Here is a 26,862-nt window from a genome sequence, read left to right as displayed (position 1 = left end):
ATGATAGTTTGTCATAGATTCCATTAAGGGTTTATTTGCATTTATTAACGTCTTGTTTTTCGCCAGGTTTGTTTAAAAAAAGTAAAAGGTTTGTTTAAATTTTTTTAGTAAAATTTAATCAATACAATTTGTCACGAGTCCTGTAATGTATTTAAAAAAATGGATTTAACAGTAGTGAAATCTGGTGTAGAACAATGACAAATGAGAGAAGCATAACATTTCTATACAATTCAAACACTTCTGAATGAAGGGGATAAATAGTCAAAGAATTTAGAAAATTTAAATTGGTATCAATCTAAAAACAGTGCTAACTCTAAATAATCAATGAGTCATGGAAAAAAAACCCAAAAAGGCTTCTTATATAAAAGACAAACTGAAACTAGATTTTTGGTACTTCAGTGTACCCCCAGTGGTGCTCTAACATTCTTATAAAACAGTGCTTATGTTTACTACTTTCTCATATTTGCCCAATATCAATTCATAAAGACTGAAATCCTCTGACAATAATGGTATTTTTTTTTTATATATATAAATTTTAATTCAATTAGAAAGCTGCATATGAAAAATCTCTTCACATATTTTAACAGAGAAAGTGAACTTTCCTGTTATAGTTTTGGTATCAACAAATAGACAAAATGGTTTAAACTGCAATGGGAATTATCTTCATTTAATATTGCAGTAAGTTTTTTTTTAATTGGTGTATATAGCACACTTGCAAACAAAAAAGTTAAAGCTAATCAAATTCCTCAACCAAACAACAGCCAATCAAACGCTGTAAATGAATCCGGCTATTGCTATGGCATCACAACAGCAGCTGGATGGCAGTGGAGATGTGGTAACAAATGGAGGTTTTTATGGCAGTATGTGATTAGTACATTTTCCTATAACATCACATCATTATTACATGTCCCAAGTAAAATGTTGCATAAAGGGGGCAGAAGGTCATGGTGCAGTTCAATCAGTTTTACTCTTGGGGTTTGGCATTGGCCACAGCATCTGCAAGAAGCTCAGGTCGGAGACATTCGATTGGGCATTGAATGTTCTGGAAGAACAAAGGGGAATATGTAATACAAAGGAAACCAGAAATATTTATCTACATACATTCAAATATATAGGAAATGTATCGATGCAATGCACATTTGCACATACTCACCACCCTGTGGCCAGTGTTTAAGCGGACCGGCTTCAGCAGGTCAGCGCTTATCTCAGCACCAGGCCTTCTGCAATTCTCACAGCGCCAACCCTGAGGAGCAGCACATACACAATGCATTCCAACCGTACCCAAGCATATGAATTTGAAACACCCTCTTTAAATTTCATTTTAGTTCAAGTGTTTTAAAAAATACCTTTTCTAACTGTTTTGATTTTTTTTCCAAATTTGTTCTATAATTTGTAAATTCTGTTCTTACCTGCTGTCCTCCATAGCATGTGCATGTGCAGATGGCCCCCAAGTATTCTTTCTGCCACTGGTTTCCGACCTGGTACATCTTTCCGTCATCATAACATATGGACTCATCTATAACGAAATGCAAGAATTTTAATAACACTGATTGGAAGAAACTTGACTACATAGTGTCTGTTGAGAGGAAGCACTTACGTGGTTCACACTTGAACTCTCCTTTGCCATTGCCCAGGCAAGTGCAGCTCATCAAGTGACCATTTTCTGCCTGTCGGTCCCACTTTTCACCAATGCGGTAGTTATTTCCATTGTCGTGACACCATTCTGTGTAAAAAAAAATGGTATTTAGAGTGGAAACACTCATACAGAATACAGGAGATCTTTATGGTGCCCAATCCTGTTCCTGGAGCTCTACCATCCTGACAAGTTCAGCTCCAATCCTGGTTCAATCCACACATAAACAAGCTGATTAATCTCTTCAGAAGCACTTGATAATTACAGACAGCTGTGTTGGTGCAGGGAACCTAAGTCTGCAGGTAGGTAGTGGGGCTGAATCTCGAAATCACCCCTCATTCACTATTTCCAACTAATACAGTTCACTTGACGGAGTAAATGAAAATGAGTGAGTGAATTCGGACATGGAGTGTACCAGAAGGACTGCCGCTTTTGCATAGTGTGTTTGCTGCTTAATAATCATTTGAAACTGGCATATTGGCAGCTCCAGTAGTAAGATTAAAGTATTTATCGTGAACTCCGTCACGGAAACTATGTATAAAACCTAATTAAACAATTTAATAATCAATTTACAATTCTTTTTTTTTTTTTTACCAGTGTTATAATATGCTGTATGCCGTGGATGAGCTCTTTGTAAAATGAATGGATGGATGATTCAGCTGTTGTTGCCGCCATCTGGCGAGATGTGGCAGTTCATTCATTGCACAACTCTCACAGTACATTATGGGCATTTTCTAGCCATTGAGCATACATCAGTTGAACATTTGTTATTGCTGTGGGATTGAATAAGTGACCTCAATAATGTCCAATAAGTTTTCAGATACCATAAAAAATGTCTGTCCTCTCAAATAGTGCCCTATTTATCAGCATAGGGGGCGATTTCTGACACCGGGTGGGCATTGAAAAGAATCACCCAACTTTAAAATAATCACTTTTTGCTGCTTTTCAGCCTGTAATGAAGACGGACACAGTTTTGTTTTTACTCAGTGCAACTTATAATTCAAGTTAAAGATATGACACCAACGTCAGAACAAACTAAAGTAATAAATAAATGAACAATCACTGAGTTGGAAAAGGATTACCCCCTCATAAAAATGACTAATAAAAACTGACCACACAGTGGTTAAAGGAGAAAAAGGTGAATGTCCTTGTATAACCTAGTCAAAGCCCAGACTTAAACCCCATTGAAAATCTGTGAAAGACTGCAGTCCACAAATGGTCCACCATGAGATTTAACTGAACTTGAGCAGTTCTGCAAAGAAGAGTAGGCAAATATGGCAAAGTCTAGATGTGCAAAGTTAGTAGGGACACAAGGGGGTGATCCTTTTTCCAACTCAGTGAATTCTACATGAAGAGGGATATCTACAGGATAAAATCCATCATTTGATCTCCAGGTGTGAAGTTACTCACTGGAAGAATCACATCTGAAATGTCCACTTCCCAAGCCAAGACATTTGCACCAGAGTTTGAAGCCAGTGTCAGACATACGCTCCCATTCCTGTCCGACATCATGGTGAGTTGCTGTGAAGGTGTCATAACACGAGTCCTTGCTAGATGAAACATCTCCTGGAACTGTTGATGTACATAATAAAGAAACATTAAGACAAGCATCATTAGTATGTGCATTTTTGAGCTTTCATCAAAGTTCATTGATCCTTGACCTGTGTTTCCAGCGGTGATCATTTCCTCCAAAATTTTGTGTTTGAGGGCTCCCTTCAAGGCCTCCACAATGACATTATAAGAGGCACCAGAGGTGAGACCAATCAGGGTGGCACTTGTGGATGTTCCTGGGACATGCATCTGCAAAAGTAGAAAGGGTGAATCTGAAAATAAGCGTAAGGTGATATAGGAAGTTTTTGGTCCTTTTTCTTTTGCATTCATCTAAAATTTTCCTGTAAATCCTTCCTAGGTCCTCACCTGAAACATCTTCTCATCTGGATGCGAAATGGGCTGACAGGACACCAGGTAACCAGAACTCTGCTGGTAGGGCTGCCATGAGATGGTGGTTTGGGTTTGGGCCTCTTGCGGTCTTCCAGTCTTGTCGTCTGGAAAACCAAAAGGAAGGCCGTCGCCAGGCCTCTCACTAACCTGAATAATTTGAGGCACACGACCCCCATCGGGTCCCACCTTGGGGATGTAAACTAGGGTCTCCCCAACTTGAGGCACATAAGGCTGGGGTTGGTTAGGTCGAGGGACTGGTTGACGATGTTGAGGCTGGTAGCCTCTGTTGGGTTGACTGGGCTGATTATTGAATTCTGTGTACTCCACATGCTGCCCATGCGCATCAGGTGAATCATGCCCAGTTGGACCCACTACATGAACTCTGTTGTCTGGCTCAGGCACATCCAGTTTGTCTGGGCCAGCATGATGAGGCAGACTGGGCAGATCTGAGGTCAGCTCTGGGCGGAAAAAGTGTTAAAAGCAAAGCAGCATGTAAGAGGCAGCCACAGTTGCATCTACCAGCCAGTAAGGCACTAAAGATGCGGTCAAGTAATGAACGTACTTGCTGATATCTTTTTAAAGGGAAGTGGATCCAAGAATTTTCTCAAAATTGCATTATATAGTTATAAGGAGGATTTGCATTATATATTTATACCAGTTGATTTAGAGCCTGGATATCAAACTAAACACATTAAAGTTTCTGTCCTCAACTGTGAAAAGCTGGTTGTTCTATGTTTGTTTTCTGTTTGTTTGCTGCCCATTATGAAATCTCATTTGTCCAAAATTCCAGATGCAACTCTGTTTAAACATCAAATATGTTCCAATTGGCTGTGGTTTTGTAACATTGTTATTGGGAAATTTTCCTTTATGTTTGGTTTGGATATCGTGTAAGATTCAGTTAAAAAAAAACACTTTTCCTCAGAGTGAAAACACTGGTGAAAGTCTGGACTAGTATGGACCAGCCCTTTAAACACTGATCAAAGGATTTGATCATAGTAGTCCAATGAGAGAACAGCGAAGGCCCCGTCCACACAGAGACGCTGTATACGCATAAATTTTGTATCATATAACCGATTCGTCCACATGGATCCAGTGTTTTGGGAGAGTGAATATTTTTTGAAACCGGGTCCCAGAGTGGATACATTTGAAAATGCCGCCCTTGCGTTTTCGTGTGGCCAGCGAATCTGTATATCATCTGAAATGATGATGTCATCAGCCCACGTCTCGCCCCTAGTCAGACACCGCTACGTCACGTAGCAGCAACCAAAACATGAACAAACACTGAACAATTTTTTTTTATTAACTAACATTAACACAGATTAATAAATGTATTGTTCCATGTTCGTTTGTATAACGCATTCAAGGTTTAGGCACATAGTCCAAGTCTTATTCTCCATTATTAGTGTATCTCTGTGGCAGAATTACAGCGCCACATGCTGGTCTGGTATGTATACTACATTGGTTTGTGTTGGTTTTGTGGTTTCATGTGGACACAGATATTTCTTTAGACGAGGAAAAAAAAAAAAGATTGGATAGGGAAAGCTCTGGCTTCCTGTGGACGTAGCCTTAGTTTGAATAAATTAAACAGTGTAGTGATGGGCTAGCAGTCCAGTCAGTTTGGTGTATCAATTAAGCAACATTAAATGCAATTTACCTCTATTTTGCATTTCAGTTCTGAGTGCATTTCATCATTAAAAAGCTGAGCAGTGTAAAATATGTCGCTTAGCCAAGTGTACTAGTGAAATGCAAGCCAGCGCAATGTCAAGCTTTTAGAAAATCCAGTGTAAGCTAGTTAGGCTAACTGCTGCGTGCTGTATCTATGCTCTGTCTGTTTTAGTTGCTACTGCAGTAGTAGCCATCATGCTTGCAAACCACTTTTTCGTTAGCTTGTACCATTCAGCATAAAATCATAAGGGCGTACACCTTATGTCTTAATATGTGAATTAACATTGCATATTTACATTTATCCATTAGTCAGACACTTTTATCCAAAGCGACTTACAAATAAGAAAAATCTATATTTTTATATGAGTAAATACTTACGAGTTGTGGCTGTGCCAACCAGTGGTGTGCTTCTCTGGTTATTCAGTAGGGATATGATCTTTATGATGTATTCGGTGCCTGGTTTCAGACCTGTTGTTAAATCGTCAAAATATGGTGACATAGTGCATTATAAATTTTGTTTTACCTAATTTACCAACATTTATTTATACCATAACTGGGTGTAATGTGATGCATTCTGGGTCTTACCAGTGATTGTAGCATAGTTCTGGCCAGCATTAGGGCGTGGTATAAGCTCACGAGGTGAACCACCTGATTCTTCATAAGTGATGTAATATCCTGTAATGTGTGTTGGAGGGGCTTGCCAAGTGAAGGAGATGGAATTAGGGGTCAGCGAAGTGAACTGGAGGTTAGTTGGAGACTGAACAGCTGGCCGAGCTGTGATGATATATAAGATAAAAAGGTTAAGTTCATACTGATAAATTTAAATCAGTTTTTTTTTTTTTTCTTCTTATTGCATTAGCATTTATACAGTATTTTACTCTTTCCACATGGGCAGATTTGCTTAGTTGTACCTGTGTTTACAGTCATTGTGAAAGGAGGGCTTCGACTATTTCCATTCAGTGTGTACATGTTGACCACATACATGACGCCTGGCTGCAAACCTGAGGTATGGAATAAATTTCTTTCAACAAACAGCAAAACTTCCAACATGGTTAAAAAAGTTATTAAAAAATATTTTTTGAGTTTATCCAGAAAAAGCAGGATTCAACATTTACAATAATCTACCATGGTAACCCCATAGATTTTAGACATCTCTGTGATGGTAATGCCATGGTACTCTTTGAAGTAACTGAATACAATATACCATGGAGTTGTTTACGTATTGGTAATATGTATTGAGCAAACAGTGGCTTACCATTAATGTTTAAACAGATGGCCAATAAGGGGGTTACCTATGGATTGTACAGTAACTTACCAGTGACAACATAGGTATGACGGTCAGCAGGAATAGTTTGCCTGAAGGTGGGGTGGCCTCCATTTTTGGGTGTGGCTTCAATAAGGAAACCTGTCATTGGCTCATTATTGACAACACGCCATGTGAGAGTGAATGAAGTGTCTTTCACATCAGTGATACGGACTCTGCGAGGAGGGGTTATATCTGTGGAGTTAATGAGATGATAGTTTCCATTTAATACAGAGAAACTACTAAAAATCACTCTACTATAAAAATATGGGAAACTGACTTACTGTCAGCAGTGGTGCATTCTCCAGTAAGAGGTGAACTGCTGTCTGAACCTCTCAGTGCGTAGACATGAACCTCATAAGCGGTGGCCACCTAGAAGTAAACAACAGATATTTAGGCCAGAGATGGCGAGTCATAATTCATTAAAAATAGCTACCAATACCTAGACTAATTTTCTTAAAACTTGATTTAAACAAAATTGCAATGTAGAAACCAAAAAGTCAGTTATTCTATATTTACAACATGGTTCACTGGTGAAATTGCAGCATTCTGTTGTCAGTTATCTTTGCATAATTATCACGAAACAGTATTGTCCAATGTCCCTGGCAATAAATAAAATTCTACAAACGTTTTAACTTTTACTTGTGCCTACGAAGGTCAAATGTATTTGTAAAGTGCAAGGTAGTAGACATATTACCATGAGCCCAGGCACTAAGACTTGTGTGGAGTCTGGTGCAACATTCATTTCTTTGGCTAGGGTATACTGATTCTTCGGTGATGCCACCACACGATAGCCAGAAAGTCTGGCATTGGGTGCCTGCCATGCCACGACAAAAGAAGATGGACTAATGTCGAAGAACTGTATATTGGTGGGAGCAGGAACAGCTGGGAAAGGTGAAAGTACAAAAATCAGGACAGATCCCCTCTAACACTCAACCCTGTTATCTAATTGACTAACTTGAGAAGCTAAGTTGAATTTAGAGAGGTCATACCAGTGGGCTGAGTCTCCTTATGGGTAGTTTGCTGAGTGCCCTCAAGAGTACGGAGTGGGTAACGTCCTTTCATGGGAATGACTTTAATATCGTATATGGTTCCTGGGCGTAGACCTTGGAGAACCACACTGTTATCACGACCACTTAGGGCTGGTTGGTACTCTCTTTCTCCCTCCTCTGGACTAGAGTACAGAACCCTGTAGGAGGTCACTCCTGGAACCCGTTTAACATCCCATGTCACAATCATGGAGGTGGAGTCCACATCAGAGAAGGTAAGATCTCTTGGATGCTGCAAACTTGCTAGAGAGTTGGAAGGAGAGAGTTAAGGGAGTCTGTATTGGGTGGTGTCGCATAGTGGCTAAAGCACAACACTTTTATAACTAGAAGGTTGCTGGTTCAAGCCTCGTAAAGAAACAACATTGAATTATAATCATTGATCTCTTAAGCAAGTCCTTAACTCCAAGTTGTTCCAGTGGACAACTTAGACCTGAACTACAATTTCAAAGGTTAAAAGTTAGGTAGTTTAAAAAACATTGAAAAAATACTAACCTGTTGTAGCTTTCTGGACCACTGGGGTGCTCTCTCCTTCTGGGCTGAGAGCGATCACATTAATTGTATACTCCAGTGTGGGCACCAAGCCACGTATGGTCATTTCTGTACGCTCTGAATAAGGTAGAAACAGAATCAGCTTCAAGGTTGTGATTAGAAATAAAGGCTGAGAAAAGGGTAAAGCGCAAGAGATGTCTCACCAGGGCCAACCAGCTCTGAGAATGTAGGACCTTGCCCACCCTTGGGCGTTCCTGTTACTTTGTAGCCTGTAATGGGGCCTCTAGCTGGGCTCCAGCGGACAGTCAAGGCATTGTCTTGAATATCAGTAACATCTAAATCTGAAGGGGATGCAACACCTGAGAATGGAGAATGAACAATTTAGCCACAAGAAATGTGTGCTAAGCTGATGGTCAAAAACCATAATAGATACAGATGGGCATGACTTGAGCATGAGTGCTTACTTCCCCCTGCAGTCCTGTGTGTGATGATCACTGGTGTGCTGGAGGCTGGGCTGTCCCCTCTGCCTGTCACAGCATACAGTGTGATGGTGTAATCGGTGTCTGGACGCAGGCCCTGGATGGTGGCAGTGGACTGTGTTCCTGGAACGGTGAACTCTCTGGGTGCATCTCTTTCACCTGAGGATCAGTGAGAAGGAATCAACTGCATTTACTAGCTCAAGTGAACATACAGCAACAGAGCACAACACCACACCACAGAAACACTTTAAAACCATTCGTCATACCTGTTTCACCATGTGTGATCTTATAGTAGCGTACAGTGACTGCAGGGGCATCCCAGGAGATCGTGATGCTAGTGGGAGTGGAGGACGTCACAGCCAGGTCAGTGGGAGCATCAGAGACTACAGGAAGAAACAAGAGTCACATCCTTATACCTCACAGATGAACAAAACAAAATCTTTAATTTTTCTAACTTCTCACCAGTTGCTTGTGTTCCAGTAAGTGGTAGAGACTCTTTATTGCCGCTGACAGCATAAATATAGACCGTATACTCTGTCTCAGGGGCTAGGTCCACCAGTGTTAAATAATTTCTCGTAGGGGGAAGTCTCTCGTTTTTAGCGCGCCCACCACTGGTTGGCTGATAGCGTAGGCGGTAATCAGTAATGACGGCACGTGGGGCCATCCAGTGCACGGTAAATGAGTTGGTAGAGACATCAGAGAAGTCCAGATTTGTTGGGGAGTCCAAATCTGTGTGTATGATGGGAACAAAATCAAGTGGAGAAACTGACAGACCAGAACAGAGAGTGGTCAGAAAACTAACAATTGAACACCATTTCTTATATCCAGATACATACTTGTCTTCTGAACACCAGTTACAGGTTCACTTTCTCTGTCGTCATACACGCACACTAATTTCACCAGATACTCTGTGTTTGGCAGTAAGTCTGAATCAAGAAAATTCAAAATCAGCAAGTAAAACGTGTTTGGACTGTAAGAAGCACATGGGTGAAATAAAGAACTTTGAATGAAAGCATTAGTAAATCCTTACTCTGAAGGAGGAAGCTGTTGGTGCCGCCTCCTACATTGACTTCCTGAGTGTCATCGTCATTTTTTGTGGGATGGTAACGGATGACAAAGCGGCTGATTTCAGATGGCTGAATATAAGGTGCAGTCCATGACACACGCATGGAGTCTGAGCCCACCTCAGCAAAGTTCAGGTTTGTGGGGGCTGGAATAGCTGAACAAGAGGAGATTGAGAGACAATAATTTCATAAATTAAAAAGTGAAAAGTTTGTCAGCATGAAAATAAATAGTTTTTCACCTTTTTTGTGAACATGAAACAGGAATACAATAAATACAAACAATATGATACCCCACCAAGTGGAAGTTATCATAATGCATTCCCCAAGAGTGCAAATAACGAACATACTCCTAGAAATGCATCAATATTTTAAAGCAAGCAGATAATTGATTCAAAAAGCTGCACTGAGTCTGGAAATAGCAAATTGATAATCTTGGACTAGGAAGTAATGAAGTGAAGTGGTTTGAACAAATGTTGGTTGACGGATGATGGTCTCAGCCTCTCGTTTACAACCATATTCTCCATTCCTTTCCCTTTTCTTTTACCCCCACCCTCTGAAATGTAACAAGAAACCTATGTAGGATAAATCACCAGTTTGGGTTTGATGTGTGATCACCGAGGGCACACTCTCCGCCTCATCTGTAATGGTGGACACACTGATGTCATAATTGATGCCTGGCTCCAGTCCTCGAATGGTATAATAGCTGACGGAGGAGTTCACCACGTCCTCAAAAATAGGAAAACTCTGGTCGGCCGTAACAACCGTAATATGGTATCCAGTAACTGCTGGGTAATTTAGTGGGGTCCATCTAATTCCGATTGTGGTATCCGTTAAATCAACAAAGCTGAGATCACCCACCTTGGGCACATCTTTAATCAGTTAACAACGTTGCATTTATGGGAAAGAGATAGAGAAGACAAGACACACAGAAGCAGTGACAATGACTAATTAAGACAAGCAGTAAATTACTGTTCTCATGCCATCAGTGCTAAAAACTGCTAATAGCTAATCAACAGAAGACATGCACACAATAATGGAAAATAAACAGGCTTTTGAATTAGTCATTCTACAAAAAAGAGAAAGTATCAAGCTCAAACTTTTCTAGCTAACTATCGAATTCCATAGATATAAAAAAGTGTAACAGCCATGCTTGTTGAGAATTATACAATTATTTCATGATGTACGAACAGATTAAACAACACCAAGGATTTATTGGAAAGAAGAAATTTCTGGATTTTCTTAATTTAATTTAACTTAAAGGGTTAGTTCACCAAAAAATTAAAATGATGTCATTAATGACTCTCCCTCATGTCATTCCAAACCCGTAAGACCTCCGTTCATCTTCGGAACACAGTTTAAGATATTTTAGATTTAGTCCGAGAGCTTTCTGACCCTCCATTGAAAATGTATGTACGGTATACTGTCCATGTCCAGAAAGGTAATAAAAACATCATCAAAGTAGTCCATGTGACATCAAAGGGTAAGTTAGGATTTTGTTAAAGCATCAAAAATACATTTTGGTCCAAAAAATAACAAAAATTACGACTTTATTCTGCATTGTCTTCTCTTCCGGGTAGCCATCTCTCGGTTGGGTTTAATACCTTATACTATATTTAACTTATGATAGGTTTACTAGCTAGTTGCCATTTAATTGTCCATTACTGGTGAAATGCCTGGGTCTATTTATAGGCACTGAACCATAAGCAGAGCAGGTTAAGATTACCATTGCAAAGCTGACTATAACAGGACCTGTTGGGTTGACTCTTGATGTTTCGGGTGCATACTTGTGATTCACAGTATATTATTCATATATGCTTTAAAAGGAGCAATTGGCACGCATATATGCCAAAATGAACACTACTTTACAAAAAATGTTATTGGTGTCTTGAAAGGGTAAATTTCTAAATCTGTATAATGATAATTAGGCGATTCTCTGGATCAGTCATGGTGGTCTTGATCCAGCAGAGCATGGCTTGAACTTACCTTTAGGATTGTTATTACTGTACATGTTGACTGTAGATGGATTCTTACCTTGCGTAATGGTGGCTGAGACAGGTTCACTCTCCAGGTGGTTTTTAACAGTATAGACACTGACATTGTATTCAACGCCAGGACTCAGGTTTTCAAGGGTACATGAGGTTTCATGCCCTCGAACAGTCTCCTCTAGAGTATTTCCACGCTGCCCATTGACTGGTGTGCACGTCACTCTGTAGCCAGTGATATCTGAGAGGATAAAGGGTATATTGCAAGTATAAAAAAGAGAAATACAAAATAATATTGCTACTTTACTATGGTTGAAAGATACCATTTGTATATACTGTAGGTATATAGGTTCTTCAAAGAATACCATAGTGTTGTCCAATAAACTATGTTTTATATTTTTTGGAAATATCATGATTAGCAAGGGATAAGGGATACTTTCTGTTTGCAGTACATGCAAACAGAAAGTTACAATTAAATGCACTTAATGCAATAAACATCACAAACAGATGAAAGATATGCAAACAGACAAAGAACAATGGGAGAAAAGGATTACTTGAAGAACAGATAATTCCCAAAATGGGATGAAATTAATCTGAATGTTTGAAACAGCCACATACACACACATACAGCCTACATAAATAGCCAAGGTCCACCAGCATGCTTCAAAGAAAGGGTGAACAAGGATAAGAAGTGGGTGTATAGTCAATATTTACCTGGACTTTTGGTTCTGCTCCATCTGACATTGAGTTCACCAGTGACAGGGTTAGACACCACATTCAGGTCAGTTGGTGGGGATAGGGCTAATGTGACAGAGAAAAGAGGAATGAAGTTCAACATTAGAAAATGTACTTAGGATTTTGAGACCTGTATTACAGGCTACAAGTATCTGCATTAAAATTATATTGAATCGCTTTCAGCAGAGATATACCAGACCTCTGTCTTTGTAGCTAGTAAAAAAAAAAAAAAAAAAAAAAAAAAAAAACTAAGCATTTGCATTTTAAAATCTTTAAAGCTTTCAGACAATGTCACAACTTACATGTCACAACTTTGTTTGTGATTGGGTTGCCATGCTTTCTGCCATTGAACAAGGGTTGCAAGCTGTAGATATACTCCTTTCCTGGAGTCAGACCAGAAATGTAAATAGTGCCTTCTCCAGAGGTCTTGTCTCTGGGAGCTTCACCACCTTGGCTGGGCCTCACAGACATCTGAGAGAAGGGCACATATTCATTGAAGTCACTGAGTCACAGGGAAAATACATGAGCTTCTTTTCTGGGAATGTAGAGGTAAAACCCTGGTGCAGGGTTAAAACTGAACTTTTCACTAGGACAACCTAGTGTTCCATCTATGACCATTAATGACCAACGTGGAGATGCTAGTACCCATATAAAACCAGCTGCCATAAAAAGCTGGGGGGGGGGGGTTTGGGGGTTGGTGGTTCCAGCAAGGAATGGAAACACTTACGGTGATGTATTTCCAGCTCCTGAGAACAATATACAAACTCTAAAACGTGCCATCTAATATGTAATATTTACAATGTAGTTGCATTATTTTCACCTGTTTTGCACAAGAAAATGTTATGTGGCAACCAGCAAATTGTAAATATAGTGTTTATACCCTGTAGCTGAATCGTGGTACTGGGGTCCAGGTAACAATGATAGCAATATCAGTGACATCTGTGGTGAATCGAGGAGCATTACCCGTTGGCTGAGCTGATGAACAAATAACAAATAAAGAGGATATTCAAAACTGAGCACTCCAAAATGAACACAGGAGAGCACCATTGTGTATTGTTACAGAAAAAGGAGAGGGGTTACACACATGTTCTGAAGGTTTCAGTGACTCCCTCACTAAGCATGTTCCCTTGCTCTGAGTGCATGGTGACTATGTACTCGGTGTCAGGCTGAAGGTCGCTGAGTTTGTATTGAGATTCATGGCCGGGGATCCTCAGATGTTTGGGGCTGGAGTGGCCCGTGCCAATGAGGAGACGATAACCTGTGACCTGAGCTCTGGGGACAGACCAGATGACCAGAGCACTGTCATCAGTGATATCAGTGAACTGCAGGTCGGTAGGGGCATCAGGCTCTGAGGGACGAGAATGTTGACTAGATGTTCAGGCAGAAAATGTAGTAAAAAGCTGACCAAAATGGCATGTACAGTATAATATAAATGTAACTATATTATACATGAATTCAGCATCTTTTCTTAGTTGAATTTTAGAAAATGAATAGTTCAAAGATAAACGTTTAAATGTCACCAACTTGTAGATTTCTCCCCAACCAAAGGTTCGCTCTCCACTCCTCTGTTGACTGCATAAATATGGAAGCGGTAGAGTGTGCCTGGCTGCAGGTGCGTGAGTTCGGCATAAGCATTCTGGGTCACGGGAAGCTGAAGGGGTCTCTGGGCCCGGCCATCTGTGCTTACGGGTGCAAAAGTCACACGGTATCCTGATACCTCATTAGGAGGACCAGTCCAGGTGATGGTGATCTTGACATCAGTAACTTCATAAAACTGCAGGTCTGTGGGAGCTTGGACCTCCTCTGTTAATGAGAATTTACAAAATTGCTAAATGATCTTTCAGTGCTTTACTACAAGGGGAGGTAGGAATTATAATATAATGTAAACACAAGACTTTGGGCAAGCTAGTACCAAAACACTGAACAAAAACCAAAACATAAGTAAAAGCAAGAGAAATGGTGATGCTTGATTTATCAAGTACTACTAAATATTTTAGTCAGGAATGTCTGTATCATCACTGCATGCTTTTGTAGAGTTCAAAAATAGTGCTCTATTAGCCTTAAGAGTGAAAAGCAAAATCACGCAAAGACTTTTTACATTTCTCATAAGGAAGTGTGTATTTGGTAAAAAGACCTCAACTTGTAAGACGAGAACAAAGAGACACACTCAAAACTCCCCAGTCCATCCTTATAAGGTTGTTTTGGTTCTGAGAAAGCACAAAATCTCCCAGCTCAGGCATTTGCTAGAGTCAGGTCTCACCGTGAAATGTCAAAGAACTGGCAGACATCTTTACACATGAATGAAAAACTTGGCCACTTTCACAAGCTTAGAGAAAATTGAGTAAATGCCTCTTAATAAAGTTGTTTGAACTCCAATGCAGACATAAAATGCTAAGTGTGTGTGAGCAGAACATTTTTTGACACAAACTGAGGTAAGGATACAAATTCTGAACTGAAAGCAAGAGAAGTAGCAATAAGCTATAAAAAATAAAAATAGAGTGGGAAATGTCACCTACAACTTGTCTCAACCTAATTCCCCCAATAATTTAGTCACTTTCTACAATATCTGTCCAATAAAAGCTTCCCAAAATGGATCTTCTGAACTCTTACCAGGCTTTTGCTTTCCAGCAGTGCTGACCTGTAGGACCAAAGGTTCACTCTCCAAGTTGTCTTCCACTGAGTAAATACTGACATTGTATGACAGGCCAGGTCGTAGGTCACCCAGTGTCACAAATGTTTGAGTCTCTGGGAGGATGAGCTCAGTACTGCTGCCCTCAACAGATGGAGTGTACACCACACGATAGCCTGTGCACACATTACATGAAAAAATAGTTGATATCTATAATTCCACATTCACACATTATCAGCAGATATACTAAAAACAAAACTTTAAGCAACTTTACAAGACAATCTTAGTGCATGTATGTTGGTACACAAATGTTACTCACCAGTTATAGGTGCTTGGGGTTTAGACCATCTGATCGTGATGGATTTCTCCTGTACATTTGAGACCTCGTGATTAGTTGGAGCATCAGGTGCTATGAATAAACAGACAATTAATTTGAATGTTCAGTGCATTCTGCTGACTCTTGTGGCTGGATGTTCTGGAAATGGATGAATCTGTAAATGAGGTAAATTTTGTTTTGAACAAAATAAAATTTATTTTGTTGCTGTTACCAACCATTTTGTGAGGCAACCCATTCTTAGCATCAAAACAACAATACAATTCGAGCAACAAAATAATCAAGTCAGTAATGCTGTTTGAAAACCTGCTGTTTGCAATGGATATGATATTTGAATATATCCATGGCTATAATGGCTATTACATTTTTTCAGCTGTGCACAATGATGGGATTCTTACCAGTGGTCTGAGAGGTTGTCAGGATGAGATTTGTACTTCCTTCTGGATTGACTTCAAAAACTTGGACATTGTACCTACGGCCAGGCAGGAGATCTTGGATGTTTACTGATGTAGATGTTCTTGGGAGGTCTGTGGGGGGAAAAGGGTAAAAAAAATAAAAAAATAATTGATTCTAATTGGATAAGAATGGTATTATAAATTTAGCTTCTTTAGTTCAAATCAGGCTATTTACAGTTTGGAGCTTTTCTTCTCACTGCAGTCATGTTGAGCATTAATTATTTTTTAAAAAGGGGCATGTCTCTGACTATATTCACCAATCACACGTGGTTGGGCTCCTTCCTCAGAGAGTTCATATTCCACTCTAAATCCAGACACTGTGTCAGATGCAGATACCCAGGAGATGACGAAGCTGCTGGAGGTGATTTCGGTAATGGACTCTGAAGTGTCCACTACTGGCAGGGGCTGGGTGGTCTCACCTTCTGTTTTGTCCACTGCAGAAACGGGAATGATGATGTTTTAGTGCTTTATTTCAATAGAAAGGTTTTTGAAAGTTCTATGGAAAAGAAAAGAATTGAACATAAAAAGATAAAAATCTACGTACAAGAGCCATACACAGTGGTGAAGTCAAAGCGAGTGACCTCTCTTGGTCCATAGCGTAAAATACTGATCAGCTGACCCTCATAGGTCAAACCTGGTTTAAGCCCTGAAATGGTGTAAGAGTTGGTGTTCCCAGGAATGGTCACCTCCTTCCAGGGTGTACGTGTGTTTTTCTGTGAAAGGAAAATGTTACATGCTGAAAATATAGAAGCTAAAATCACCAAAACTTGTTCAAGCAGGTTTATCTGCGGTAAAACTTGAGTATGAATATTTTTCTACCTTTAAACATTGTTAAACATTTAGATTCTGCTTTCTTTACATGCCTTGAAACAACTTTGACAAATATTGCAAAGTAACAACGAGTGGGTATTACGATAAAGGCCAGATTGTTAAAGATCTCTTGACATTTAAAATTAAGAAAATTTTAAGTACTTCTAAAAAATATATAAGATTGGTTGTTTGAATGTAGTTTGGCCTGCAAAAATAAAATATTGTCCAAACACAGCTTTTAAAATGCCCTGCCAGGAAAAATAAAAATTCTGAAAACCCTCTTTCTTTTAGTTAATAATAATTATAATAATAAAAAAGCACAATTTTGCAACTTTACACTGAAGTCCATGTTTCATCGTGTCAGAGTGAAGAGTAAATGTGTGTTTTTAAGTCCAAGGACTGTGGCTTATTTGTGTGTGTGATGAAATATCATCATATGCTTTTAGCATAGGCAATCATCCCTTGCCGACAGAGGCACACAAACATTCACTGAAAGGACAGAATGTCTCTCATTCCAGGAATCTGGATTAAAATCGATGCTGTTGTGCTCTTCCTTACTGACATAAATTGTAACTAAACCAATATCACCATAAAATTCCAGCTCCGAAAATCTTCATAACGTGAGAGTAAAAAACACAAAAACTTACGACTCTCCACTTCAGGATATATTGCGTAATGTGGGCAGATGGGGGAGCGTTCCATTGGATGGGATGGGAATTCTGTTGATTTCCAGCTTCTGTGATGATGACCCGAACAGGAGCTTTGAGGAGGAGGATAAAAATGTATGATTAACAGTCTGATTAGATAGTTTTATATTGTAAAGGCCATTTACTCTGCCACTGTATTTAATATGATATATAAAACGTGATAAACTCACTCTAAAGGAAAGTAAAACAAAGAAAGGAGAGAAGCTTTGAAAAAAAATCTGTTCAGTCTGTTTCGTATTAAGAATTTGAAAAGAAGTTTGGATAAGACAATCAAATCTTGTCTGGCCAGATGTCTGAAAATGGAGCAAAATACCCCAGTTTGTCAAGTGAGGGGTAATAAAAAACAGTCCGGAGGATGATTGCATGGGTGTGGTGTTAAAAATCACACCCGGCTATAACATTCTTCACCCACTATACCCTTTATTATCCCCAGGGCTTCACAGAGTTTGGTTAACAGCTGCATGCAATTCAACACAGTGAGGTCATTTTGAACAATTCAAATGTCCCCTTCACGTCTGGCAGAAAATACATGAGCCTTTGTGGTGTCAAACCGAAATTACACAAAACGGTAAGATGGTAACCCAGATACAAATTCACAGTGGCCCTTCAAAACTACGACCTTCAATATACAGCGCTAAAGACAATCGTTTACAGATGGTCTGAGTACATATTGCGGCTGATCTTTTTTGGTTCTTTGAATGTCATAAAAATACAGCTCACACTTTCCTCAAAAAAGGCCAACACAAGGCAACCTGTCTTACATTACTTATCGCTACTCCCACAGGCCATTTGCTTGCACAGAATCACAAATGAATAGCAGACCATGGTATTAAAAGCTATAAATGCTATTTGAGAATCAAATTTGGTATTTTGCATGGATGTGCCATAACCATAGACAAAAATAACATTTTTCAAGGATTCTAATGCAGTGGTGCTCAAAGGCAGGATTTTTAATGATGAACCGTTTGTCGCACAAAGCTATCATATGGCTACTTTAATGGCATATTCTGAAGCTTGACAGCCTCAGTTACTGGATATTCTGCTAAAGCCATGTACCATGGAAGAAAACAAAATATAGCATAAACACCTGTTCCATCTGGCTAACTTCAAATGGTTAATGTTCCCCCTGTAGTGAGGTTAGAAAGAGGTTGACATCTGCTACATCTGCTGAATTTCAAAGAGTTTGTTGATTATAAATGACAGACGAGAAATCCTTCAGTGGGACCATTTGAGACTTTAAAAGAAAAACAAACAAGCATCATCAACTGTTAAATGACGGTAATTGTGGGAAAGTGACTCTTGGCATCAACAGATGTCCTGATTCTTGCCTTTGAATTCATTTTTTCTGTTAGCTAGGTCTTTTTTTGAATGCTTGGTAAAGTGTTGAGATATCTTACCAGTAGACTGCAGAGGCTCACAGGCCAGTTCTCCAATGCCATTGCCATAGCAGGAACATCTATATGGGACACCTTGGATGACTTTATTCCATGTCTCACCAATCTGGTAGAATGCCTTGGACTCGGGTTCCTGGCACTGGTCTGAAGAGAAAGAATAAATGGTTTGTGTAGAGAAAGTAAAAATAGTCTTACTTTCATTACAACTCACAAGTTTACAAAAACTATTGTTTAAATCAAGTCTGTTCGATTTGAATTGAAGGAAATATGAGCCATTCATGTTGTAAAAAACTTTGAATGTATAGAGGGAAGTTCTGACATTTTGAGAAAAAGGTTAGAAAAAGACAACAGAACAAAGGACTCAGCATAGCAACAGAATTAGAGAGTGTTGGCTTACCAATGGCATCACATCTCCAACGACCACGACCTTGGCCAAAGCATGTGCAGTTCATCATGTAGCCCTGGTCATGACGCTTATCAAAGGTCTCATTCACATCATATGTCTGTCCATTTACAACACACTGGTCTGAAATAGAGAAGATTTTTTTAGCAACTTTATAATGACTGACTGACAAAAAAAAGGAGGAGATCTAGAAGCATTTTGGGAAATCTGCATCCTCTATACTCTTAATTTGTTAGTAGAACCTACATAGTTTTAGACATTAGCTGAGGCTACTTGCCTTAAAAAAAAGTGGCAGTAAAGTCTTTTACATTGTTTAGAATTCTAATCAAAAATACTATTTCAAACAAATGCTGTTCTTTTGAACATTCTATTTATCAATAAATCTTTAAAAAAATGCACCAGAGTTTCCTACAAATATTAAACATAACCATTTTCAACTGGGATAATAACAATAAAAATATGTTTCTTGAGCAGCAAATCAGCATATTACAATGATTTCTGAAAGATCATGTTGCACTGAAGACTGGAGTGATGAAGCTGAAAATTCAACTTTGCATCACAGGAATAAATTACATTTTAAAATATATGTAAATAGAAAACAGCTATTTTAGACTGAAATAATATATATCAATAGCATTGTTTAGTGAATTTTTGATCAAATAAATACAGCCTTGATGAGCATAAGAGACTTTTAAAAAATTGTACAAACCCCAAACTTCTACAGTAGTGAATATAAAGAATATATATTTATAGTATAGCATACATACGTGCATATATATATATATATATATATATATATATATATATATATATATAATATATATATATATATATATTATTATATATTTAATGTACTTACTATATTTCATAATGTCATCTATTGTCATGTTCAGAATTACTTTTTGAAATATTAGTGAAATATATTTGTAAGATACTGTAAGTGCATTTGAGAACATCTAATGACCTCTGAGCTGAGTGTAAGAAATGCAGTTCCATTCTCCGCGTCCATTGCCCTGGCACGTGCAGCGCATCATGTGACCGAGTGTGTCATGGCGCTTGTCCCACTCGTCACCCACACGATACATGACATCATTAATGGTGCAGACTTCCTCATGAGCTGGATTAAAATGAAGAAAGTAAACTATGATTGCTTAGAAAACAAATACTTACAACAAGCATGTCTATTCTGAATGCACGTCTCCCTGGAGCTTAGCCAGGAACAATGTCTGGTCTGGACCTGAGCCAGGCTTAAAACCCTGACAAGGGCAGACCCCATAGATCCAATCATTGAAGCCACAAATCAGTACCCCATTACATGGACTTAAAAACTCCAGCTCCCATAATGGCTCTTAAATACATCTAGAGAACTCATTTGCAGACCATTGAGTATCATGGCCTGAGCACATAAATTACCAGTTAGGGCCAAAATAGCTATTACTGTCTATAAAACCTGACTTCAGCTGAAAGCATTAAAAAGAACCAATAATTTAAACAGATAAAAATCTACAGTTATATTCTTACTGACACACTAAGTACATGAAAACTGTAGAAATATGTTTTGACTGTATAAACGTGGTCCTTATTCAGCAATGTGCTGAAATCTTTTAGTATTTACAGTATTCTTGAAGGTTGGTTTCAATGTGCAGAATTTTTAAGCTACAAATGTATTTCCACTATTAGGGGCTATTTCCTCCATTATCCATAGAGGAAAAAACTTTGTATCACAGTGAACAAAGCCAGTACTGCTGTTGGAGAACTGCTTAGTAAAACGTAGCCATTTGTAAAAGGAGAAAATTTGATCTAAAGCAAGCATACTCACCAGCCATGGGACAGAACCCATATTTCCGATCTGTATCATAGTCAGTAGTGGTACCACACCACTTCATGCTGTCACGACGGCCGTCAGATGTGCAGTCGGTGTAGTTGCGTCCATTATACTTGAAGGGAAACTGACACACAGCACCATTAGAGTTTCCTCCACGAGTCGTCACAAGCTCTGAAAGTCCAAAAACAGGAATAATCAGACAAACCAAGAGTGAATCTCGATTGATTACTTCATGAAAAAGACCAACCACCAAATTTATTGGTTTCAACCAAGGCTTCACCTCCTTGGTCAACCAGTTTTACCAGAAAGACCATGCAGTGTGGCATTTTGCTAGTGTATTCAAGGTACATAAAGAAAGAGGTTCTTAAATGCACTTACGGTTCTTACGGGTACAGAATGAGTACATGCCATCACTGTCATAGTTAGATGTGGTACTGCACCATAACTGCCCATCAGTTCGGCCCTCAGAGATGCAGGAGTAGTGGGTGTTCTCACTAAAAACAAATGGGAACACACATGGCTGGCCTCCGGAGTTGCCACCATAAACAAAGGACTGTCCATCTGCGTAAACCAAGAAGATGACAACATTATCAGTGGCATCAGGGGTGTTTCAATCATTTGAAATAAGGGGTTCATGTCACACCAACATTTGGAAATTTCTATACTCATCCTCCTTTTTGGAAGATAATTACTTTGAGCCAAAGCAGTTTGTTTTAGGCCTTTTACCTATAGCTTAAACAATAGAGTATGGAGCTAGCGACGGCAAACTCATGAGTTTGATTCCCAGGAAATGCACAAACTGTTAAAATGTAAACTGAATGCAATGTACAGTAAGTCACTTTGTATAAAGCCTCTGCCAAATGCATAAATGTACTAAATTTCCTGTTTGTTTGTTTTGGTGCCATTTTATGCACATAATTAGTAGAAAAAGAACAAGAAATGAGTGAGAAACAATTTAAACCTACACTGGTCACATGACCTTCAAGGCTCAACAAGGGTGTACCTAAAGTATCCAAGTTTCCAAGAACTGGTTAAGTGTAAAAAATATTCTTGAATTCCTAAATTTAATTGAAATAGGTAAACATCACCTTGCTCCTCGCAGCTGATTCCTCCTCCAACACAAGTGCACAGCATCTCCTTGCTGCCCTGAGTTCTGATCCAGCTCATACCATTGGAATAGTACACACCAGAATCAGTTTTACAGTCGCCCTCCTCAAGAAGTTCAGACAGGACATTGACTTGGTTCATCACTTGTGAATCTCTATGAGCCACGGAAGAGCCAGAACCTGGTCACAAACACAACAGACAAGCTGTTGAAGCTTATAGCAAAATTGTATATATAAAAATGTAGGAATAAAATTCCAGAGTTTTCTTATTGGATTTAGTTTTTTTCTTTTTTTCCAAGAAATTTAGTATCAGTCACATTGGGATCATTCTGTCATCGTCTGTCATTCAGTATGATTCTATAAGAACCTTTTGATTCTTAGAATGCTACTGGACTCTTGATTTACTATGGATGGAAATTGCATTAGGAGGTTTAGTTTACAAATTCTGAAAGTTTCCTTTTAAAGTTATACAGGGGCATTTATCCTAATGTGTAGCCATAATGCCCTATTGGGAACTTGGCATCCACTGTATTTTTTTAAGATCTATATTTTGTCACATGTTTCAATTACAATCTGGATCCATTCAGACTTGTTACAGCAGATATTCCAATAGGCTTCCTTTGGTTTATGTAATGAATATTTGGGCTGCTGCAAACTTATGTTGTACCTTGGCTTTAGTGAGTAATCATGTAAACCTTAACTCAAAAAAGCATGGATAATTGGAATTAAATAATGCAATTATGCTTCTAAGTCTTTTTCATCCATTTGACAGCAGACTTTGTATACTTACCAATGGCGGTTGTTGCATGGGAAGCAGCATGTCTGTCACACTTCCATTCTCCACGACCATTGCCTGTGCAAAGACACTGCAGAGTGTTTCCATTGGAGTCAGTTTTGGTCCAGGTCTCACCAATACGGTATGAGGTTCTGGTATCTTGGTCATTACAGCGGTCTGGAAAACACAATGAAACAGGTCAAGGTCATGGCACATAACAAAAAAGGAAAAGCCTCTTTACTGAGATACATTCACATTCATTTATCCAACCCTTGTTTGGGAAACACCTCCAAACCATCACACTTCAGTAGGTTGTCTTTATTTATGACCATGATGAAGTGTTTTCCGACACTTCCCAAGCAGAACAGGTGAAGGAAGTCAAGATCTCAATAGTGTTTGTTCACCCACTTCACTTCCTTTCACTGCAAGACTTCAACTTCAAAAGCTCTGAAAAATGAATGTTGTAATTTTCCATGTGCAAGCTCCCATCCAGCAATAAGAAGCTTGCAGCTCGGCAGAACTCATTGGTAATTATGTAATAAGGGTGTGTTGTACAAATAACTACAAAGTCATGTAAGGAGACATTTGAAAATGCTGTACTTTGGAGGAAAAACATGACCTTAGAAACGAGTAGGCGTATACCGAGCAACAAACACAACAAAAAGGTGTTTCTTACTGTTGTTGAACACATTCAATGTTGAAAGCAAGCTCTTACTTCTAGAGGTGCAGGTGATGCGTCCGTTGCCCTCCCCCAAACAGGTGCAGTCTACTATCATCCAGCTTTGATAGGGTTTTTGCCATGTCTGACCAACCACATATGAAGATCCTAGCGTGTCATCATAGCAACGCTCCGCTGTGAAGATACAGTAAATATAGCATCTTGTTCCTTCCACTCAGGTGTGGCATGCTAGCATGCCAAATTTCCAAAAAGAGTCACATGCAATTTCATCTTAGTGGGCATTTACACACAACCACTAAAGCAATAAATAAACAAACCAAACAAATAAACAAACAAACACATAATAACTGCATTTACAGGGCAAATAAATAAATAAAAAACATGCAAACATGTTAATAAAAATACAACATATACAACTTTTGCATATCCTAAACTTTCAGAGAAACTGAAATTAAATTCTAATTTTTAACTGATTTTAATAGTTATTAAACAGCATTGTAGCTGTTTGCAAACAACTTTACACAGATTTGAAGGACTAGCTATAAGCCTGGAAACTGTTTGCAAATACAAATGTACAGGTAAACACTGACTCACCAACTGGTTTACAAGTCCACTCTCCCTTTCCATTGCCAAGGCACACGCATTCAAGCATGTAGTCTCCAGTGTCGTGTGGTCGTGTCCAGGTGTCCCCGATTCTGTAGGAATTTCCTCCTTCATGGCACCGATCTGTAAACAAGAAAGAAAAAAAGAAAGAAGTTTAGTAATGGGGAACATTTTTAATTTACACATCATTACAATTTTTTTTTTACTTACTTGCAATGGTGCAGCTAATTTTGCCCTTGCCGGACCCAATGCAGGTACAGTCCCATATCATGCCATCCTTCGGTCTCTCGTAGGTCTCTCCGACTCGGTAAGAGCGTGCATTGAATTTGTCATAGCACGTCTCCTCGGCTACATGTGTCAAAAAATGAGCAGATAAACGAAATATATCTCTCTACATCATAATATAAATTCATCACTTGAATAAAGCTTAATAATAAAAACAGGCAATGACCTATCAACTCATTCAGTGCGCATATAGGCTACGTGGGTAATTGCGCACTCTTGCGAACTCACAGAAAGGCATGCAGTAAATGAAAAAAATATAAACATAATCTTACTGCATCAAAGTGAATCATAAAAATGCATACCTGCTGGTTTGGATTTACACTTGACCCCCGAAGCCCCCTGACAAGTGCAGATCAGAGAGCTGTCCATGTACTGGCGCTCCCACTGATCGTTCATCCTATACAATCGACCGTTGTCGTTGCACCCATCTAAAGTTAAAAAGACACCGTTAACATATTCTTATATAAAACACCTATACAGTCAACTTTTTTCGTGTAAAAAAATAAAATAAAATGTTGACACACACACACACACACACACACACACACATATATATATATATAGTACACTTAGCATATATATCCCTATATTAAAAAAACAACTCACGTTTGCAGTCAACTTTTTATTATGTATAAAACGACAGCCTGTGCACTTTTTTTCCTCAAATAAATAAGATGATGAACTTACTTTCATGAATTGCTAAACTCCTGGCTTCTTCGTAGACCGGGTCCAGACGGATTTGTTGCTGCGTTTGTCTTTTACTTTTCCCTGCAGATTGTGGCATACAGTAGACAGATCCCACGATGCACAGCAGGAGCAGAAGCCTCTTTACTGAGACACGGGTCATTTTCACCCGCTGAGGACAACAAGTGTGTAAATGTGCAGTATTTTCTGTTGCGCGCTAAAGAGGAAGGCGCGGAGAGGTTCCCAGAGGCTGACTTTCTTTGCGCACGGTTGTATTTCAGCTGCCTTCCCCTGACTGTACTGAACCTCCGCCGTCCAGCTGATGTTGGACGAGTGCTCTTTTAAAGGGGGATTTTATCCAAGTGTGGAGAGAAAGAGAGAGAGAGAGAGAGAGAGAGAGAGAGAGAGAGAGAGCGCACCTCGGGGGCTTGAGGGGAGGGACCTCTCACCCCGTCAATGTAGGGAAGTCTGGCACAACGCAAGCATCACCTGCGCAGTCATGAACCCGAAGGTAACTGTGATCTAGAGTTCACAGTTATTCAGAGTTGAACAAGTTCTATGAACATAAGACATTTTAAATGCTCTAACTGTATATTTATATAAGTGTATGCAATATTAATATTAAAAAATAATAAATATTTAGGCCTATTTAAATACATTTTAATAAATTAAAATAATAATAAAACAACAATATTTAACAATATTTAATACAAATTATATATTAAACATCAATGTCACAAATATAACTAACATACAAATGTTTAAAATACATTACAGTATAATTTTTTAAAAAAAATTTATTAATTAGAAATAATATATTATCTACTTCAGGTTATTACTAAATTAATTATAATTATATACTAGTTATACATTCTAACATTTTTACAAACATAAGTTTTTTCAGCTTGGGTGATAATCAAATGACACAATTTTGTGGATGTACTTCTTAAAATACACGTCATAAATATGCTATCTTTTCTCTAAGCTTTTATGGTTTTTTTTTTTTTTTTTAATTTGCTTAGCTTAAGATTTATCCTTCATGCTGAATAAAGTGGAAGAGAGCAGAGCGATTCTGGGCACGCTACTTACACATCATGCCTTGTGTTCTTTTTTTATGTGTGGAAAATATGCAGTGTTGCTGCTGCACATTTTTATCCAACCTGGGTGATTCTGGAAGTAACTGAGTAGAAAGGGTAATAGCTGCTGGCGACAAAAAAGGATTTAGTACTGAGGCCCACGTGAACGTTCACTTACAGGAATTGATGTCCAGTACCTCCATATCTAGGCATGTGACTCAATAATAAACCTCATTTGCCACAATGTTAGCGGTCTGCTGCTGCAAGTTTGTTCAGTTTTGTCATCCAACTCCAATTTCCTTTTCACATCTGTGAAACATATCAGAAGGCTTTTTAGTTATAATCTGAGAAGTTCAAGCATGCTGTCAGTAAAGCAAAAGAAGAAGACATTCATAAGCTCACATTTTTCAATTCAACTTTTAACTAACAATGTATGCTAATATAATTTGCAATAAAAATGTTATATTAAATTAATGCAAAATAAGAGTATTGCAATTCTCTTACCATATAAAATAACATATGACATATTAGTGACATATTAGATCAGAATCAAACCCAACGAGCAGTTCAATAAAATTTAATAATGTCTTTATTAAATATTTAATCTACAAAATTGTATTTATTGTGAAAATATGAAATGCACTTTTGTATTAACATACATTATTGAAATATTTATTAATATATTAATATTAATAGGCTATATTAATATTAAATGTAATATATGTATCTACTTCCATTATTATTATTATTATTATTA

The 26,862-nt window shown here is 38.5% G+C and overlaps 1 protein-coding gene across 4 annotated transcripts; it reads right to left on the bottom strand.

The window, feature by feature from the left end:
• Positions 1 to 4: 4 nt before the first annotated feature.
• Positions 5 to 25,374, bottom strand: LOC109098990 (fibronectin-like). Of its 4 annotated transcripts, none has more exons than XM_042743267.1 (46): positions 25,033 to 25,374; positions 24,648 to 24,773; positions 24,271 to 24,408; positions 24,052 to 24,183; positions 23,494 to 23,631; positions 22,794 to 22,955; positions 21,986 to 22,183; positions 21,276 to 21,458; positions 20,892 to 21,068; positions 20,037 to 20,189; positions 19,067 to 19,195; positions 18,673 to 18,813; positions 17,216 to 17,328; positions 16,303 to 16,471; positions 16,016 to 16,192; positions 15,702 to 15,830; positions 15,289 to 15,378; positions 14,951 to 15,145; positions 13,865 to 14,143; positions 13,425 to 13,688; positions 13,221 to 13,315; positions 12,643 to 12,811; positions 12,320 to 12,406; positions 11,655 to 11,846; positions 10,214 to 10,492; positions 9,590 to 9,778; positions 9,396 to 9,485; positions 9,022 to 9,288; positions 8,826 to 8,942; positions 8,545 to 8,718; positions 8,284 to 8,439; positions 8,084 to 8,197; positions 7,535 to 7,834; positions 7,240 to 7,427; positions 6,827 to 6,914; positions 6,555 to 6,737; positions 6,151 to 6,240; positions 5,825 to 6,013; positions 5,618 to 5,707; positions 3,551 to 4,032; positions 3,295 to 3,433; positions 3,044 to 3,205; positions 1,598 to 1,723; positions 1,410 to 1,516; positions 1,154 to 1,243; positions 5 to 1,042 (listed from the first exon to the last, which is right to left on the bottom strand). In XM_042743267.1, the coding sequence occupies exons 1-46, from the start codon at positions 25,190 to 25,192 to the stop codon at positions 965 to 967; spliced, it is 7,494 nt and encodes a 2,497-aa protein (XP_042599201.1). In that variant the 5' UTR covers positions 25,193 to 25,374; the 3' UTR covers positions 5 to 964. The 4 variants fall into 4 exon arrangements, with proteins under 4 accessions (XP_042599201.1, XP_042599309.1, XP_042599274.1 ...); XM_042743375.1 differs by having other exon boundaries at positions 3,551 to 3,678; XM_042743340.1 differs by lacking the exon at positions 10,214 to 10,492.
• Positions 25,375 to 26,862: the final 1,488 nt, after the last annotated feature.

The sequence above is a fragment of the Cyprinus carpio genome, chromosome A1 (assembly GCF_018340385.1).
Source record: "Cyprinus carpio isolate SPL01 chromosome A1, ASM1834038v1, whole genome shotgun sequence".
In the NCBI taxonomy this organism is placed as follows: domain Eukaryota; kingdom Metazoa; phylum Chordata; class Actinopteri; order Cypriniformes; family Cyprinidae; genus Cyprinus; species Cyprinus carpio.
Note: the sequence above shows the minus strand (reverse complement) of the source record. Positions and strands in the feature narration are given on the sequence as shown.